Source organism: Homarus americanus, unplaced genomic scaffold (assembly GCF_018991925.1).
Source record: "Homarus americanus isolate GMGI-L3 unplaced genomic scaffold, GMGI_Hamer_2.0 scaffold23110, whole genome shotgun sequence".
NCBI lineage: Eukaryota > Metazoa > Arthropoda > Malacostraca > Decapoda > Nephropidae > Homarus > Homarus americanus.
The window spans coordinates 314468-335583 of NW_024752122.1; the positions used below are offsets into that span (position 1 = coordinate 314468).

The following is a 21116-nucleotide window of genomic DNA, read 5'->3' on the forward strand; positions in this document are numbered from 1 at the left end:
TCTTGCATAAATCGTCATTTAATGAATATACAGCAATATACCGTGAGTAGTTGTCCACGGGGGCAAAAATAAATAAAGAAATGCATTATTGATCAATTATTTACTTCGACTAACTACTAGAGCTCCATGAAACCTAACAAATAGACATATCCCAGATTCTGTAGTGACCGTCGCGTGTTAATTTTCTCTTCTAACTGTGGGTTTGTGAAACTTCTGTTGATTTATTGGCCTTCAACTGCTAGGGGTCACTACGGCCGTACAAGAGAGCGTCTGTTTTATTTAAGTTTTCATATATGACGGGCAATAAATGCGTCGAAATTACACAAACAAGAACCGGAAATAATTATTATTAATATTATTATTATTATTTTCATTATTATCATTATTATTATTATTATTATTATTATTATTATTATTATTATTATTATTATTATTATAGTACCTAAGTGAATTCTGTCTACCACAGTTACGGGACAAATTAAAGGTGTCTTGGCCACCCAGAAACGAGGTTACTTGTGTATGTATCTAGCACACTGTAGTATTGATCACCACACTATTACTATGTACTGTACTTACCCGCATATACCATACGAGCGACCATGAGTACTTATTCCTACAAAAAAACAGCGAGAGTATGAGCAATTTCCTGTTTTTAGGAGCTATGCCAGACGAACGTTCTCCCACCTGGCTGAAATTATTTTTTTTTTTTACAGATTTGGGCGAAAATAAGTATACAAGGGGTTCCTCCACCTTCATTAGTGTGAAGCTACTCCTGTTGTTGACAAAGTAACGGTGGTTAGCTGATCAAGTGACGGTGACCGGTCTTTTAATATTAACCTCAACCAAAATTCTTACTTTGTGTTTCATTGTCTTGAATATTTTTTTGTTTCTGATTTTCGCTGTTTTCGTTTTTGTATTATTAACATAAATTAAGATGAAGTGTTTTTTCGACGGAAATCATGGGTTGGGGGGAAGGGGACTGACAAGTGGTGTGCTTGAAGTGATTGAGGGAGGAGGTCGATGGGGAGAGAGAAAGAAAATTAGACAGTTAAAATAAGGGAGAAAAGCTGAACCGGTTTCCGTAAACGAGTGAACCAGAACCTACAGTGGTGAGTTACCTTAGCCAGTGAGTAATGTGAGAGGGATATAACAAGATGAGAGGGGTGACTGGGCACATACCAGGTGAGTGGGCTCAAAATTGAATACATATAAATACTGACCAAATTCTCTCACCGATTTCATCAAGTTTTTCCCTGAACGATTATAAAATACTAACAGGACACATAAGCCACTGAGTCAGTCAGTCAGTCAGTCATTACAAACAATAGAACCAGTGAGAATCAGAGTCAGTCAATCAGTTAATCATCACAAACACGAGATCCAGAGTGAGTCAGTCAGTCGACACAAACAGTAGAGCCAGTCAGTGATTTAATTTGCCAGTCATCACAAACACAAGAGGCAACAAGCTGTCAATGTGTGAGTATTGACCCACCTTCATCATCAACAAGGCCACCACTCAGAAGGCGTGTGACCAACAGCTTACCACATAAACACGACGACTCGGCCAGGCACCAGGAGGTTATAACGATACAAAGTACATATCCCACCCCACAAAAAAATGATGAAATAAATTAATAAATAAATAAAAATAAATAAATAAATAAAATCCCATCATAAAAATCCCAATGGGGAAAAAATCATCCAAAAAATTTCCCACCGAACAAAATGATGTCACTGAGATCATGGAATAAGTGGCTAGCTTAGGTTAGGTTAGGTTGGGTTTACGTTAGGTTATGTTAGGTTAGGCTAGCTTAGGTTAGGTTTAGGATGGGATGGTACGTTAATTTAGGTGAACAGGTTAGGTTAAGTTAGGTTACGATAAAGGTAGGTTAGTTTAGTTAGCTTAAGATAATTTACTAAGACAACGTTAGATTTTTTAGTTAAGTTAAACAAAATTGGATTAAATTAGCGTAGAGTTAAAGTAACTTGACTTTATGTGATTTTCCTGATATATATCTGTGAAGACTAACAGGCTGAGTGAGAACAACATTGTCAACAGTCTTGCAACATCGTCACCCGAGCAGCTCAGTCCATCAACAATATCCATACATATATTATCAATGTCCGGTTTGGTTAGAATATTACAAATAAAAAAAAATATTTTCAAGTTAAAGTTTACCAAAAATTGCTTGGTCTTTAGGAAGTATATCATATACTTTAATACAATTTAATTCAGTAATAGACAAAAAAATACACCCGAACGCTAAAATACAAAAAAGTGTTAGACGAAGACGATGCCTAGGGGAAGGGTTGAGACACTGTTTACTTGCAGGTAAGGCCAGGGCAAGACGTGGCCTGTGGGGGTCGGCTCACCGGGACGCCACGTGGGAAAACTCGGGGGGAGGAGGAGGATGGGAGACAGGGGTAGAAACATATTGCCTACGTGCTTATCGACATTACTTCACTTCTGCAATAAATTCTGCCAATCCTACTGACATTATCACTGACAGAACATTCTCATCGCTATCCCTTGGCCCGAGTGAAGGACCATGTCCCCTCCTTAACTTTACTACAAGAATCCTTGAACACTCAGCAAAACAAGTGCACCATCGGGCGGGTAATAAGCTTGTTGATGACTGGGTGAACTAGCATTCTTCCAAGATGGAGGAGAGGCTTTTGAATTATATACACAATATATATATATATATAAATAAATAAATAAATAAATAAATAAATAAATAAATAAATAAATAAATATATATATATATATATAGTCTGTGTTTTCTTATGGATGAATGTGTGCTTGAATATTAGGATGTGAGTTTCCACAACTGTAAGTGGGTGTCCTTGAGCACAAAAAGAAGGAGAAGGAGAGAAGGGAGACGAAAAATATGAGAGAGAGAGAGAGAGAGAGAGCTGAGGTGTGGACCAAGACTCAGGCAACTTTTGACGTGAGTGACGTCATCACAGTACTACAGTCCTAAGCCGTAGATTCAGATTCAGATTTGCCCCCGAGGGGGCTAGTTTATTGGGCACCCCCTTACATCCTGTGCAAGGTGAAGCGCAGAAGCATTTACAGCGCCCAACAGGGAAGTATGAAAAGTTCATAATTGCCTTTATGACTCGTACATTAAGGGCGTAAAAGCCTGAAGGGTCATAGGTTTTGTCAAGTTACATAAAGTGAGAGAATGATGAGTGTGTGGGGGGAAAGTTCCCGGTACATTTTATCTGTTTATGACAAAGCGTGGCAGGTCCCTAATAATGTCAAGTGCCAGGCCTGTGACTAGGAGGAGGGATACTAGGCCGTAGATGTAAGAACTCCCTCGTGTTCTGCTTCCTTCTATATAACGAACAGTAAATTATATACACTTCATGATGAAAACCATTTCTTTAAGATTTAATTTCTTGCCGTATATCTAAACACAAATATATAAGGTAACTTCATACTTATATATTCTAACCTAAGTAAACATGCTGAATAATAATAATAATAATAATAATAATAATAATAATAATAATAATAATAATAATAGTAATAATAATAATAATAATAATAATAATAATAATAATAATAATAATAATAATAATAATAATAATAATAATAATAATAATAATAATAATAATAATAATAATAATAATAATAATAATAATAATTATTATTATTATTATTATTATTATTATTATTGTTATTGTTTTTCCTTGCTGTTGTTATTGCCATCATTCTACAAATATATTTTTTGTTAAGGAATTACGTAAGGGAAAACCTGCAGACAAAGTAGCCGCCCTTCGCTTGAGTAATCTTTGAAGGGCACAGTAAGTGACGTGGAGGATGAATGCCGGGAGGGGGGGAGGGCAGGAGGGGAGGGGAAGGGCTGTGGGAGAGGGGGGATGGGGTGTTAAGATCCCTCCTCCCCATAGCTGCCGCCTTCCTTCACCGTAAACCTGACACAACTAATGCCGTCTGATGTGACTTTCTCTAGACTTTTCTTTGTTGATATTTAAGAAATTTTCCTTTGAACTCAGTCAACACCCCAACACGTCATGATGTGGTAACAAAATAATATACATTTGAATTTTTTTTTTTTTGGGGGGGAGGTGGGGGGGTGGACGGGAGAGTACCTTAGGTGTTTGAGTTAAAATCAAGCTACCTGCCCCCCCACCTACTGTAGAACCTCACCGAGTTACACCCGCTTACATTTGTCTCACTTTTTGCTAAGGCATAAAATTCAAGATACAGTATACACAGACGGGCGTGTATACTGTATTTTGAACAAATATATACATCAGACCGGAGGCTCCACTGTGTATATAATAAATCTGCCAGTGCTCGACGTATATCTTCCCAAACGACTCTCATGTACAGGCAGATACTGTATAACATATTGCTAGAGCCATTCCCTGCACTCTAAATGGCCTTAATGTTATTCTATTAGCATACTCTTCCGGGGACAACCAAGGCCGTCAACACGTACTAGCTACTGTACTGCAGAGGTCCACATTACCCCCTGGCCATCTCTCGTCTCGTCCAACATTGTGTAAAAAAAAAAATAAATAAATAAATAAATAAATAAAAAGAAATAAGAGCAGTTCTAAAAGGAATTCGAGACGACCGAAATAAATAATAGTTACGATTTTTTGTTTGTCTTGTCCGGCCGTCACTAAAAGGAAAAATACCTAATTCTTCACAATATTTAAAAAGAAAGGCAATAGTACTAATAATATATTTTAACCTTTTCTATTTTTGGTTTAACATGTTAAAATCATAGAACACATAAACCCAACTACACATTGTCTCTCTCACACTTACACTGCTGTTGTCATGTCACCTTACGTTTCCTTTATACACATTTTCTGAACTGATGTGTCAGCTGGGTGTGTGAGTCGCTACCGTGCTCAGCCTGACACATTGTATTCTTCTGAGGTCGTGTGTTTAACTGTGTCCTCCAGCCTCTCCTTGGTGTTATCTAGTAGGCGTCACACACACCTGCCTTGGTCACCTTCGTCAACAAAAACGTCTAGTTAATGTCTGCTACGTATGTCGTCAGATAACACCAACTATAACTCATTAATACATCGAGTCGTGTTTGCTTTCGCCCAGCAGCAGCTTTTAATACCAGAAAATCGTTCATGTTAAGGTTATTACACATCAGGCTTTTTGTAAGTATTGAAATATCATACTGACATTTAGTTATCATCTTTTAAAACTATACGCCATTATCAAATGTAACTTAGAATATAAAATTTCCTAATTAATGAAAAACTTCCCCTATAATAAGAATTAATACTGATATCTAATTATATTAAAAACGGCAATACTAATAACAACAGGTACTTAAAGTATTATTATTACCAACAATAATAATAAACAGGTATTGTACTATCGATAAGACAAACATCAAAATATCAAGGTCCCTCTCCGGCTTACTGAGGCATTACCAGTCAGCAACACGCACGGACTTGGAGTGAAGATGAAAAGTTAATAACAATTACTGCAGATTGTTGACTGTGACGATACGACATAAATGTTCATGGCAAAGATATGGTTAACATGTATTGCATCTTAGGGGGAATGTGATGACGTGACCTGGTGAAATAAAACACACACACACACACACACACACACACACACACACACACACAGACACACACACACACACACACACACAGGTAGGCTCTTCTTGCTATTATATGATAAGAGTCAAGGACGGATCTATTAGAAAGGTACCTTACGACATCACTTTATGAACCAACACCTGGTGGGGGGAGGGTGTCACAGGTCACTCACCAGGTAATCCTAAAAGCACTCCACGGTACAGGTCATAGGTGAGGTTAGATTTGGTTAACATAGGTTAGATTAACATAGGTTAGGTTAGATTAGGTTAAATTATAGTTGGTTATGATAGTAAATCATAGACAGAACTGGACTCGATTCTATGAGGCACTAAGTACGATATGAATTGAATTGAAACCTTTTATTTAGCCAGAGAAACACTGATACAGAGTGGATAATAATAACAATATTAACATGGCTGAGCCAGTTGAGAACCTGAGCTCTCCTGTAGACACCTGATATATACTATACATTGATCTCAAGGAAGTATTATGTAACATTAAGTAACGTCTGGAATAGTACAATAGCATGGTGGTAATAAGAACATCTCATAATGTTACCACGGTTATCACTTCAATATTTATTAATTTTATTGATTTATTATTATTTTTTAATTTATATTATAAGTATATACGTAAATTGCAGTGGAATTGAAAAACACAAGTATAATGGGGGAGCAGTACAACCTGGGTCGTACAGTAATAAGGTTGAACAAGAGGACAGAGCTGTCAGGATTATGTCGAGTTGACACATATATTTATTGCAAAGGAAATTTCTTATCTATTTACATGATAATTTCCGATGAAACGGTTTTGATGGTACAAAAAGCAAGGTGCTGCTAAGAGTACATATGCTTCAGCTCTTACATAAGACTGGTTTTGAGACTCTTGAACAGGTTTTAGATTGTACAAGTTTATAAATACAGAAAGGGTAAAGGGAGTAGAGAGCACGACCCGTGTTACTGTGTTCAATGGTTGGTGTACTAATCAACAACACCTAATGTTAATTATAAAGCTGGGTTTTCGTGCCAATTTACCGGGTTTACGTGCCAATTACCGGGTTTACGTGCCAATTTACCGGGTTTTAGTGCCAATTTACACATGTTTAATGTCATTTAACAGATATTTTGTTAATTAATAGGAGCCTTGTGGTAATTGAAAGGACGTGTGATCATTGTAAATGGTTTAGAGGTAATCAACATGGTTTTTGTGCTCATTTTAAGGGGTCTGTAAAAAAGGAGCCATTGCACTACATATCAAGATTTAAAATTTGGGTTTTACAATAATTATTAACAGGTGCCGTACTAATCACCTGGCGCAAGAGACTACAATTTAAAGCTCGTTCTATTAATAAGTTGGTTACAAAGCTGAGCTATACAGGATCTGATGGCAGGAAGGTGTGGCATTGAATCCCCCACAAGGCTCTTCCTTTAGTCTCGCCTTGAACGATATAACACTTATTATGCTACACACGTGAACACCACATAGCTTAGCGTATTATGGCTGCCACTATAGCGAGGTATACATTGTAATAACAACAACAACAACAACAACAATAATACTACTACTAATAATAATAAAAATAATAACAATAATAATACCCTGGAATATGTCCATGAATCATTAGGTATCTGGACCAATCAGTATCATTATCGAGTTCTACCAGGCAGTGATAGCCAATCAGGTTGAGCATTATGTGTGGCCCCTTTCACATGATTACACGAGCCTCTTCTTACTCCTACCACACACACACACACACACACACACACACACACACACACACACACACACACACACACACACACACACACACACACACACACACACACACACACACACACACACACACACACACATCACACCACACCTCTCCTCAGTGTTCTCTCTCTCCTCTCCACCCCACTTTACTCTCACTGCACGTCGGAGGTCACAAGTCGTTGCATATGTAATTAAACCAACCACTGGTTGTTCCTACCCTCACCAACCAACCACACACACACACACACACACACACACACACAGTAAATATTAAATCCAATTTGGTGATTAAAGTCAGGTATTGGTGCTTAGTGAGGTAGGCTGCGTACAGTTGAGGCAGACTTCGATCACTGAATAAATTCCTAAATATATCAAGACATTCTTCTTTCCCAACGGCTAGAAGAGGAGTGACTCAGGAGGCCATGTAAAGTAGTACTTGTATAAAGAAAATAAACCCTTTCTTATAACACCTAACCCTCCGCATTCATCTGACAAGAAACTGATGCTAACTTAGTACACACTGCTTGGTACAGGTGATAGCCTTGACTGTTCTCTTGGTCTTCAATCAGAATAAGTCAATGTCGTTAGTATTGTCGAGTGTCCTTCAGCGTGAGGTGCATTGATAATAGAGTTTACTGGACGATAACCACTGGACAATCCTCTGGGCCTTAACCTGCTTCCTTTTGGCTAAAGCCAACTGTGAGGGTTTTACTGCCACCTTCACAATTCTTCTTATAAAGCAAATAAATATCAGATTCCACGATCAATGAAGTCTATGTTATCTCTGACTTGATGCCGTATATACAAGTATATTACTCAGGTAAAGAATATGCCAGGTGATGTTATTGTTCCACTGTGTCAACTCCGGGATGTCCTTCACTATCCACCGTAATTACCGTAATCCTAAACTAAACTTTTCCTCCTACCTCGAGGCAGGAGAAAATTACCATGAGCATAACTTGTCTCATTAATGTACTTTGCCGGAAACAAATAATCTAGATCTTGATTCTTAATGTTTCGTACAGTGAATATATCTCGTGAGGTCAGACATACCTGCAGGAAACTAACCGGTCGTCTCAAAACATGAAAAATAACAAACTAAACTTATCATGAAATTTACACATTTAACTATATTAACGAGATACTTCATTCAGCATCATAAAGTAGAGAGTCTGTCCTGTATGGCAATGTTGTCTCCCAGCTGATGTTAAGTGAACGTACTTAGTGAAGAGGGTAAGGGCTCGCTCACACGGAGGCCGGAAGAGATATTCTGACACAAATTGTCCAGAGACAGACGATATGCGACGCCGTGGTGGGTATTATTATTTACTCAGCTAATACCCGTTACACGACTCGCTGTCTTTCAAGGGGGAGGAAAACTGTCTTCCCTCTAGGATAAAATTTGAAAAATTCGAATTAGATGTTATTCGATTATAGTGTGAGATTTGTGTTGTTAATTTGAATCACTCGGTCGGACAATTTGCGTAAGAATATGTCCGTTCCGCCCACAGTATGAGCGGGCCTTAAGTTTTTGTAGTCAAAATATTCTTATTTAATATTTGTGCTTTATCTTAATTAAATTTGTCAGTTAGGGAGTTCAGCCATCGGACGTGGGCGCTAAACCTCAAGCTTCTTACATAAAGAGGACCCCATCAAACAAGTTGTTTATGAAATATGGGGATTTGAACCTACCCCATTCTGCTAACTTGTCTTGAAGCAGCTGAACACTTGTGAACTACTTAAAACTGAATGAGAGATGTTAGAGAAAATGCTGCATGATGCTGTGTTCTGCGAGTTCTGGGGAAGAGATGATAACAAATTTGCACACTTTAAAGTTTTAGAATGTAAGATATATTACCTTGGTCATCCTCGACGGTTCCATCACTGTCCTCGGTGAAGGCGGAGGACGACCCTCTGGAGAGGGATCGTCTCTCGTCGTCTGTGTCCCAACCCACTCCGGAGTCACATATGGACACCAGCCGCTCGGACAACCTCCCGGTAGAAGAGAACTCCTGTTCCTCTCCTAGGGTCAGGGAGCTTGTTTCCTCCCATTGAAAGTTCGAAAGAGTCTTTGACAATTCACTGTTGGTTTCTTCACTAACTCCGACGTTGAATAATGATGTCTGGGTAACGTCTTCCTGCTGTGATTTTGCTGATACATTAGGTGGCTGAGAGGATGTGGCCTGGACCTGAGTCTCGTGAGCTGTGGAGTCCAGGGAAGCTACGACTTGCATAGTCTCCAAGAGCCTACACGACTGTCGACTGACCCGCGCAACCAGGGCCGACTGTCGCGTCATTAAAGACTGGAACAACTGCCGGCGGAATGGACTTTGATGCGAATCAGTGGGTGATGACACGACGTGTAGAGGCTCCAGAGAAGACTCCGGCGTGGGGGAAGAAGAGGAGATGAAGAGGCCGTCCACAGAATCTCCCCGACATAGTGTGAATGATGGGTTAGGGCTGATGGAGCGTGCAGCTGGAGAGTTGGTCACTGAGGGAGCACCTAGCACCTCTACTGACTCCCCGGGACTTAAAGTTGCATCTGAGGACGGTGTTAAGGTACTCGAGGATGTAGAGTTTGAATGTGAGATTGTTCGCACTTTCTTCTTTGCTGAGAATTCTTGGGTTATTGGTGGGGAGGGGGACGAGATGTTCTCTGAAGATTTGAAAACTGTGGATTGGATAATTGGTATTGGAGAGGAGTCATTAAGAGCCTCAAGTGAGGAGAACCTGGTCATTGTTGCAGAGGCTTCGTCAGAAATGGTCCCTGACCACGGGCATTTGGGAACACTCGAGTTAGTCAGTATATCGCCCATACGCATGCGTGCACCGAGGGGAGAAGCCCCGTCGGGCACGGCACTTGCATACACGTCCTGGGGTTCTCTCAACGTCAAGTCTTCCTGACTGAGCCACACCTGGTTCTTCAGCATCATTATCTTTGACGCTACCTTCAGGGCATGACCATCAACATGTTGCCCTCTGTCGAACCCCAGACACCTCCTCCCCCCGGACGACGCCCTTCTAAACGGCTTGATTCTTTCTCTGTAGTTCCCGACATCTTTAACAGGGCTAAAATCAGGTCTCTCGTCTGTATAACACTGGAATTCATATTTCACTTCTTCACAGGCGGGATGACTTCTGGGAGGGACAGAGCCCAGAGGCGTGGCGATGACTGCCGCTGAATCCATCGTTTGAAGGAAGACTAACAGTAGACCCAGGAACTCGGCGAGGTTTTACTATTCTCCTCCTCCACGCTCCCTCTTCTCTCACTCGAACACTATTTAGGATACATAGTACCCGTTTTGACATTAGTTACGGTTCTCTTTTCCTCACGTGAAACTATTCTTTGTCCTTTTTTATTTTTTTTCTGTTTTCATTAATTGTTACCAACCTTAAAATCAACATCTTAAAGTACTTGGTAATACTTTTATTGCTGCTGAAAAATACCATGGTCATTACATTCCCGAGTAAACACTGAACGAGTTTTACCATTATATTTTCCCTCTCACCTCAAACCAACTTTAATCTGCTACAGTTAGTGATGAAACACCTGCACTGTGTGTGAGAAACAAACCCATCACCAGCCTCTATATCTACTCATTCTGTCAATAATATTTCTATCAAATTCTACTGAAACTTAGTTTATTTGACGCTGATTTATGAAAACATACACTATTGATTTCATATATCATACATTTATAAACTGTTGTCAATGAGTTCCAGGTATCACCGTGCATGTGGGTCCCGAAGGTCTGACTGTTTTGCTACACAAGGAGGCACTATGATCGACACTGCACTAGTCCGCTTTTATTGATCCAGCTGTGAAGTTAGGTACTCATACACAGCTGGGTAGACTGGGGATACCTTAAACGCAAACCAGGGACCGTGAGGGCAGGAAACAAGACATGTAAAGTGATGCAATTCACACTCATAACATCACGTGACGTTATTATACAAGAGAATACCACCATTCATCACAGAACAATACGCGACCCGCCCTTCCACTCGCCCGCCGACGTCTCCCATCACTGTATATAAAACCATAAAACCCGACTGAAGCCAACCGGCAGCGTAGGTGGGCTCACGATATCCCCACGCGGCAGGAGTTACGACCTGTCCCTGTGTACCCACCACCCGACTCACTCATCACGCGGGTGGAACTCGGTACCCGCTCCCTGGTGTACAGCTTTAAAAAAAAAAACCTTAATTCACTGATATGATAATAAGATGACGCTATCACTAAGATATTACACAAAAGGTCGAATTTTATACCCTGGGTACGTATTGTAAAGGTGAACTGTCTTAAAAAATAAAATATCTAGAGGTTGTTGGTGGTTACAGCCAAGGGGAGGTGCACGTGGGGCCAGGATGTGACGAACACAAAATAAAAAAGCAGAGGATAACACACACACACACACACACACACACACACACACACACACACACACACACCTCCCACGACTATCACTTTAATCCAGCGGCTCAATTTCAGCTCCAGTTTCCACAACGACTACCACAAAGACTCCTGAATAACTCTGTCATTTATATAACACGACAACTACCATTAACCCCATAATAAAATCTACAACGACAAAATTCTCCCTGTTTTATCCTGAAAGACGACAATACAGAAATATTTATAAATTCTACATATTAGTTCAGTGTTGCTATAGTAAATAATGAAGAAAGCTGTACCTAATATTGGTGACCATTCAACAAGTTTCACAACAGTACAATTGACTTGAAATGTTGATGACCAAATTGACCACAGTTGGCAGCCATAAACACGCATTATTATTTATGGCAATTCTTAACAGGAAGAGAATGATAAAGAATTAATGATTGTTGATGTTAAGAGTGAAATGGAGAATGTGATAATGAAGAATATCCTCAGAGCTATTTCACTTTCCCTTCACCTCCACAGCTAACACCTTGTATAATGCCCAATATGTGTATAGATGGTGTGGCGGTTTTCATTTAGATAGTAGTAGGGATAAAATCTCTTTATCAGACCTCATAAAAACTCCTTTACGTCACATGGAATCAATCCCCTTTACATTCTGCCCTCACATAATAATGAAACCCCTTCACCCTTCACTCTAAAACCAGTCTAAACGTTCGACTCTTATCATTACGGTGACTCGGGTGTTTCACACACACACACACACACACACACACACACACACACACACACACACACACACACACACACACACACACACACACACACACACACACACACACACACACACACACACACACACACACACACACACACACACACACACACACACACACACACACACACACACACACACACACACACACACACACACACACACACACACACACACACACACACACACACACACACACACACACACACACACACACACACACACACACACACACACACACACACACACACACACACACACACACACACACACACACACACACACACACACACACACACACACACACACACACACACACACACACACACACACACACACACACACACACACACACACACACACACACACACACACACACACACACACACACACACACACACACACACACACACACACACACACACACACACACACACACACACACACACACACACACACACACACACACACACACACACACACACACACACACACACACACACACACACACACACACACACACACACACACACACACACACACACACACACACACACACACACACACACACACACACACACACACACACACACACACACACACACACACACACACACACACACACACACACACACACACACACACACACACACGGCGTCACCATAGACAACAAACTAAATTGGAAACCACACGTCAGTGAAGTTGTCAAATCCTCCAGTTTCCTCCTCCACCTCCTCCGCCGACTCAAGTCCCTCAGAGTTCCTGCACCCGAGCTCCTCAGTGTTTACACAACATTCATACTTCCCAAGCTCACCTATGCCTCCCCCACCTGGTCTTCCTTCCTAAATGCCACACAACGGAAACACCTAGAAAAAGTGCAAAAGAGGGCATGCAAGATCATTCTCTCCCCTTCCTACTCCACATATCAAGAAGCGCTCAACACACTGACCCTTTCGACTCTCACTGACCATCACCACGACCTCATCTGCAAATTTGAGTTACACATCTACATCACCATCAGGAACCTAACCTAACCAAAGCCTACTCTAACCTAACCGACCATAGCCTAACCTAACCTACTCTAAGCTAAACCAAGCTAAACTAATCTAACCTAGTCTAAGCTAAACCAAACTAACCTAACCTAACCTGGTCTAGCCTAACATAACCTAGCCTAGTCTAGTTTAACCTCACCGAACCTAACCTAACCTAATACCACATAATGAACACTCGCTATGGTTGATTCTCATACAATTCCTCCAAATAATCACTCATAATTCTACAATGACGAACTTACAAGAGTGACACTAATTTACAAAATTCTTTACATACATACATACATAGATACATACAAGCATACATACATACATACATACATACATACATACATACATACATACATACATACATAGTGGTATATGCGCATTAGTATTGTAAGGAGAGTCGTAAAAGGAGCGTTTACCAACTAAAGCAAGTATAAACAAAACTACCTATTAGAAAGTAGTTTAGTTTGTGGGACTTTCTTCTGAAGCCTCGAGGTACAGCGCCAGTTATAAAGACTTTCAGGTAATTAATTTGGTAACAGTGGTGCCTGACCAATACAACTGACGGAGCAAGTGATGACAGTATCGGTAAGGTTACTATCATGTGGTAAGAAGGCGCTATATAGTACTCCCTCACCTTAGAGCTTTATAGAAAGTACCATAATGATAAGTAAAGGTGAAAAAGAAAGTGAGTGAAAATTGACGTTGGTTGATTAATGTACGTCTTGGAGGCTAGTCTGCCGGGTCCGTCTACCTTTCACTAGGCATGCGAGGCCTAATCTGTTCATCTCGTTGTCTGGAATCTCTCCAACTCCCAAACCTTCAGCCAAAGACTGTGTCGCAAGAGGGGGAGGGGAGAAAGTCTTTATCTATAATATTCAGCTGAAATATAACTTGTGAAGTGTTATATCGTAATTCTTCAAATGGCCTTGTTGGGAAAGACAGAGACAAAGAGATCATAGCCAGAAATACTAAGGATCTATTTTGCTGGATAAATATTCTCAACCTGAAGTTACAGTCGAAATTTGTTACTACCAGTATGTTCACTCAAGGGGAAGACGCCGACAACGGGGGATGCTATGTGGATGGTGCGCAGTGAGAGTGTGGGAGAGGGGTCAGGAAGTGACCTAACCTAACCTTACCGTGCCACCCCAACACTACACACCACCGCCGCAACACTTTCACACGCGACACGCAAATGGGGCACTACAATAATACCGCAGGGAGTAAGCACTAAGTAAGTGTTTTATAGTTCTACAGTTACGACTCCACCTTCCGTGATCATTACATCATCTTACAACGTACAGTACAGCCCGTCCTTAACACGCCCACCACATACGGCCGTCTTCATTCACCCACAAGTCTCATTTTCTCTCGTTTCATGTTTTTTTTTTGTTTTCTTATTCTGCGACTTGTAACACCAACAAATCTATTGCTAGCAGAAGGTAAGCTACAGCACCAACAAGGAACAGGTAAAAGTGAACACACATTAAGATTCTACGAGCTGGAGTCGACCCCCAAGACCTCCGGAACTTTAGGTGAATACGGTAACCACAAGTCAACGGGAGTCGCTAACACACCGCCAATATGGAGTAAGTATTCTCTACAGTCACACCCATGATTCGTCTCAGTGACCTCAGGATCTTCAGGAGAATACAGTAACCATTACACTTACTACTAGTTTGCCTATACTAGTGTACCATTAACTTGTACAGTAACAGCCTACAGTATCAACAACAACCAATCCTACAGCATAACTACAGCGGTGGAAAATAATCTCTCTCTCTCTCTCTCTCTCTCTCTCTCTCTCTCTCTCTCTCTCTCTCTCTCTTTCGTCACTCTTCGATACATTAAAAACCCGTCAAACAACTTTCTTCAACACGGGTTCTGTTATTTTACGTACGTCTAGACAATGTAACAACAGTAAATTCTAGGTTTACTGAGGTACACCTTCACTATATTTCCCAACAGTTCAGAAGTAATACAGGAACCAGCAATTCATCGGCATCTCACATCAGACATTTATGCTTCTGGGAAACTGATGTATACGAAAAGAATTATCATATGCGGAAATAAAACCACAGAGTTGCTTCTGTTGGACTGACCCTGCATACATGTATCAAGATACTCTCTCTCTCTCTCTCTCTCTCTCTCTCTCTCTCTCTCTCTCTCTCTCTCTCTGTTATGAAAATTACAATATAACCATATAACCTACAGTGATCCTATTGAATTTAATAATAAAGTCAGTGCGCTAATGACATGTCACTAAACTACATCACTGTCGTGAACTACGCCACTGACATGAACTACGCCACTGTGGTGAATTACGACAATGCCATGAACTACGCCACTGTGGTGAACTACGACACAGTCGTGAACTACTTCAGTCATGAACTACGTCATTGTCATGAACTACGACACTCATGAACTCCGAAACAGTCGTGAACTACGGCACTGTTAAAGCACCATGAATTTGAGACAATGCTGTTCCGAGTCTCATCACTATAACATTATAATTTATTTATAACACTGTCACAACTCACATCATATCACTCACAGACACCGTTAATCAAAGTCTTAACATTAACGTACTATAACACTGGCCCAGCACTATAACTAGGTTATAACACTGTCCCAGCACTATAACTAGGTTATAACACTGTCCCAACACTATAACTAGGTTATAACACTGTCCCAGCACTATAACTAGGTTATAACACTGTCCCAACACTATAACTAGGTTATAACACTGTCCCAGCACTACAATCAAGCTATAACACAATATAACATCGTCATAAGACCCAAGTGTCCCAGTATTAAACACTTCCTCCAACACCATACCAGTCCCAGTACCATAAATTACATAGTGCTATCACCATATCAGAGCCCCAGCACTATGGTAGGTCAACACGACCTCACAACTGTAATACAAAACACTGTCATATCACTGTAACACTATATCACTGTCTTGGCATCATAAATTCCTGCACTTTAAAATCTCATAACACTATAACATTGTTCCAACAATAGAACACTGTAACCAAGCACTATAACTTTGTCCCAGTACCATGACACTGTCTGAGTACCATGACACTGTCCCAGCACCACCATAACACCATCACAACATAACAACACTGTCACGCTGGCGTCTGACAAGTACGAGAAGACGCAGCACACCCACCAGCGCCACCACTACCACGCTGCTTCTGTACCTGGCCACCACACTCAGGTGTACCCGCTCTCACCCTCCACTCCCACCCTCCTTCTCCCACCTACCCCTCCCTCCCTCCGACTCCCACCTGCCTCCCTGCTCGGCTCCCTGCCCCTACCCCTTCCTCCACTAACTTATTTGCCTCCCCCCCCTCTTTCTCATCCACGCGTCTCAATCACCCCTCCCACATGCTAAACTCAATTTCACCCTTCCTCTATAATTATCTAGTGTGACCCCTACTTTACCCCACCAGGACCCCTCTCTCTGCCCTATGGTGACCTTCCAGCCTCCACCTCTCCCCCTACTTTTAGCATTTCTCTCTCACCTCTCTCTCCCTCTGCTCCTCTCTCTCCCTTCCCTCACCCACCCTCTCCCCGATCCACCTACTCTCCGCTGATCCCCTACTCTCTCCCGTCCACCCATTAGAGTCATCTCTCTCTCTCTCTCTCTCTCTCTCTCTCTCTCTCTGTGTGATAAAGTCCTCAAAAGTCCATCCAACCCAACCAACACTGACTGAACACACACACACACTCTGCTCCTTGATACCTCCCCCTTTCCCTCCTTCCATCCACTCCTTCCCATGTCTTCTTCCAATCCTCCTTCCCTTCCCATGTCTTCTTCCAATCCTCCTTCCCTTCCCAATTTCTCCTCCACCCCCTCCCCCCGTTACTACGTTCCCTCCTTCGGATCCTCTATGATCCATACCTGCCAACCTTTACTTCATCGTAGTATGTGGAATTACAGGGAAGCTCACGTTGTCACTTCCTCCTGAACCAGATACGTGAGAACGCAACTAAAAGGTCCAAGTTTAAGCTCCGGCGCAGAGATGATGGTCACTTATGGTAGTGTCATAATTTATGTGAGATTTTTTTTATTTTTATTTATTTTTTTAACAGTAAATGGATGCCAGAGTTATGGGTTGACATGTATCGTAAGAATGATTACAGAATTCGGAGGGAAAACTTAAGCTCAACAACCCACCCCACACACACCAGACAACCTCCCCTACCATGTAACCAAATCCAACCTAACCATAACACCTAACAAGCTCCCCTACTACCTAACCTAACCCAACCCAACCTAACCCTAACACAGACAACCCAGCCCGCACCACCTAACCAAACCTCATTTAACTCTATGTCAAATAATAGTGGAATTTATCCCCCCCACCCCCCCAACCTATGTTAAACAATAGTGATCCAACCAGCTCATATATTTGAACGATGGGGGATACTAAATCCTTGAAACCATAAGGAGTTCCCCGATCCCATCGATGAGAGGTTGGCAACTCCCTCCTGCAGGCCATGGAGACCGCTGGGGAACAATTAGGGAGTCAGTCCAGGCCAGAAGGAAATGCTTAACAAGTCAGTCAATCAGGGGCGAACGTGATAATACTTGATAAAGACCCAGGAAGGGTGTGTGTGACTTGTGCTGTTGATAAGATAGTGAGGAGGAGGGGGAACAAGGAGGAGGAGTGGGAGGGGGAAACTGAGAAGAGGAGGAGAAGGAGGAGGAGAAAGAGAGGAGTAAAACCAGAAGAGGGGGAAGGAAAAGGAAGAGAGGGAGAGATAAATAAAAATAAAGGAACGAAAAGGTATGGAGAGAAAAAAGGAAGAGAAGAAAAAAGAAGGGGGGGGGGGGACACTGGCGGGGAATTATATGACAAGAGACTAAAACAGCTGGTGTAGGAGTCAAGAGGAGTGAAGTGATGCCTCCCTCAGCCCAAGGTGAAGCAGCATGTGACATCAGGTGAAAATAACTGACCATAGCGGCATAGACAGCAACATAAGTAAATTTGCTGATGACACTAAAATAGGACGTGTTATTAAATCTGACGAGGACTCTGCAAAACTACAGGTGGATATAAAAAAAATTTTCGAATGGTCTGAAAAATGGCAGATGAAATTCAACGTGGACAAATGTAAAGTACTCGGTATAAGAGATGAAAACAGGGAAACCAGTTACCAGATGAACAACGATGCCATTGAGAAATCCGACTGCGAGAGAGATTTAGGAGTAATGATAAGTACTAAGTAGGAACCTTAAGCCAAGTAAACAATGTGTTTTAGCTCATAACAAGGCTAATAAAGTACTTGGGTTCATACAAAGGAGTGTTAGTTACAAGACTAGCGAGGTCATCTTACAATTATATCTTGCTCTTGTGAGACCACACCTGGATTACGCAGTTTAGTTTTGGTCACCGTATTACAGAATGGATATAGAATCCTTGGAAAGAATTCAGAGGAGAATGACAAGACTAATCCCGGGCATTAGGAACCTTGAATACAGAGACAGGTTAAAGCATCTTAATTTTCACTCCCTGGAGAGACGTAGAGTGAGGGGCGACTTGATAGAGGTGTATAAATGGAAGTCAGGGCTAAACAAAGGGGACATTACAAAGGTACTCAAACTATCCAACCAGGAGCGAACTCGTAACAATGGTTTTAAATTAGACAAATTTAGATTTATGAGCGAAATAGGTAAACACTGGTTTGGAAACAGAGTAGTGGATGAATGGAACAAGTTACCAAATATCATCATTAACTCGAATACGCTGGATAGCTTCAAACATAGGTTGGATGCTTATATGAGCAATAGGGGTTGGGTGTAAACGGGACTGCCCAGTATGGGCCAATAGGCCCGCTGCAGTTTCCTCCATTCTTATGTTCTTATGACTCTTTAATGTGGGTCAGTGTGAAGCGTCACATGATTATCAGGTGAAGGAAGCAAGAATTAATCAACCATATACATAAAAGGAAAGCAGCCTTTCAGGTACTCTCCCAGGTGACGTCAATAGAAGATGAGAGCAGGTAACCATAAGGGATAGAGAGCAGCCAGGCAAGTACCACACTTAAGACGAGCCTGACTGCACGTAGACACAACACATGTGGGGCAGTGATCTATGCCCTGGGTGGTATTCTTGACCACCAGACATAAACATAAATGAAGGACAACACACACACACACACACACACACACACACACACACACACACACACACACACACACAACACACACACACACACACACACACACACACACACACACACACACACACACACACACACACACACACACACACACACACACACACACACACACACACACACACACACACACACACACACACACACACACACACACACACACACACACACACACACACACACACACACACACACACACACACACACACACACACACACACACACACACACACACACACACACACACACACACACACACACACACACACATCCTTGACCACCGAAGGGTCAAGACGTACCTGGCGCTCCTCTCAGAGCAGCCAGGTCAACTGTTATGTTGGCCCATACCAACCCCCTCCCCTGAACCCTCCTCCCCATCGGAATATCAACATGTTCTGCCAGAAGTTACTATTTCATTTGGGAAAGGAATGGAACCAGTGTTAAACAGAGGTGAACAGTGGTGAACAGTGCTTAAGTCAGTGAGAACAACTCAACAGTAACAGTGGTACCCAAGTTGACCTTCACACAGTGAGGTCCCAGGTACCCAGTGATAACGGCCCGTGAGACCCAACAGCCAGCGACGTGTTAATCCGTCTAAGATAGGAAGGCCTGGGACCACACCTCACTCATATAACACCATCTGTGAGGGAATTACTACACCACGTGAGGCCCCTCATAACACCATATGTGAAGGAGTTACTACACCACGTGAGGCCCCTCATAACACCATCTGTGAGGGAATTACTACACCACGTGAGGCCCCTCATAACACCATCTGTGAGGGAATTACTACGCCATGTGAGGCCCCTCATAACACCATCTGTGAGGGAATTACTACACCACGTGAAGCCCCTCATAACACCATCTGTGAGGGAATTACTAGACCACATGAGGGCCCTCATAACACCATCTGTGAGGGAATTACACCACGTGAGGGCCCTCATAACACCATCTGTGAGGGAATTCACTACACCACGTGAGGCCCTCGTAACACCATCTGTGAGGGAATTACTACACCACGAGTGCTCCCTCATAACACCATCTGTGAGGGAATTACTACACCACGTGAGGCCCCCTCATAACACACCTGTGAGGAACTACTACACCACGTGTGAGGTCCCTCCTACTCATCTGGGAGGGAGTTACTACACTACGTTTTTTGCTAAGCACTCACATTAATCTGTATGTTCACTGTATGTTCTTTACCTTTCTAATGAAGGCTTTTTGTTAAACCCGACCAATGTATGTATAACATTATGTCCAATGTATATTTTCAGCCTTCGGGCTGCAGAACTTTTTCAATAAACCGTTAATTATTATTATTATTATTATT

General features: G+C 41.8%; 1 protein-coding gene across 3 annotated transcripts in view; it reads right to left on the minus strand.

Annotated features, from left to right (window-relative positions):
* The window catches only part of LOC121854959 (trafficking kinesin-binding protein milt-like), a 104811-nt gene that overhangs the window by 46785 nt on the left and 36910 nt on the right, over positions 1–21116 (minus strand). The window contains exon 1 of one of the 3 annotated variants that reach the window (XM_042349776.1): positions 9227–10812. The exons of 1 other annotated variant lie outside the window; for it this stretch is intronic. In XM_042349776.1, the coding sequence (XP_042205710.1) occupies positions 9227–10556 (1330 nt within the window). In that variant the 5' untranslated portion in view covers positions 10557–10812. Of the gene's footprint in view, positions 1–9226; positions 10813–21116 lie in introns of those variants that run through there. One more of the 3 variants, XM_042349774.1, reaches the window with a different exon arrangement.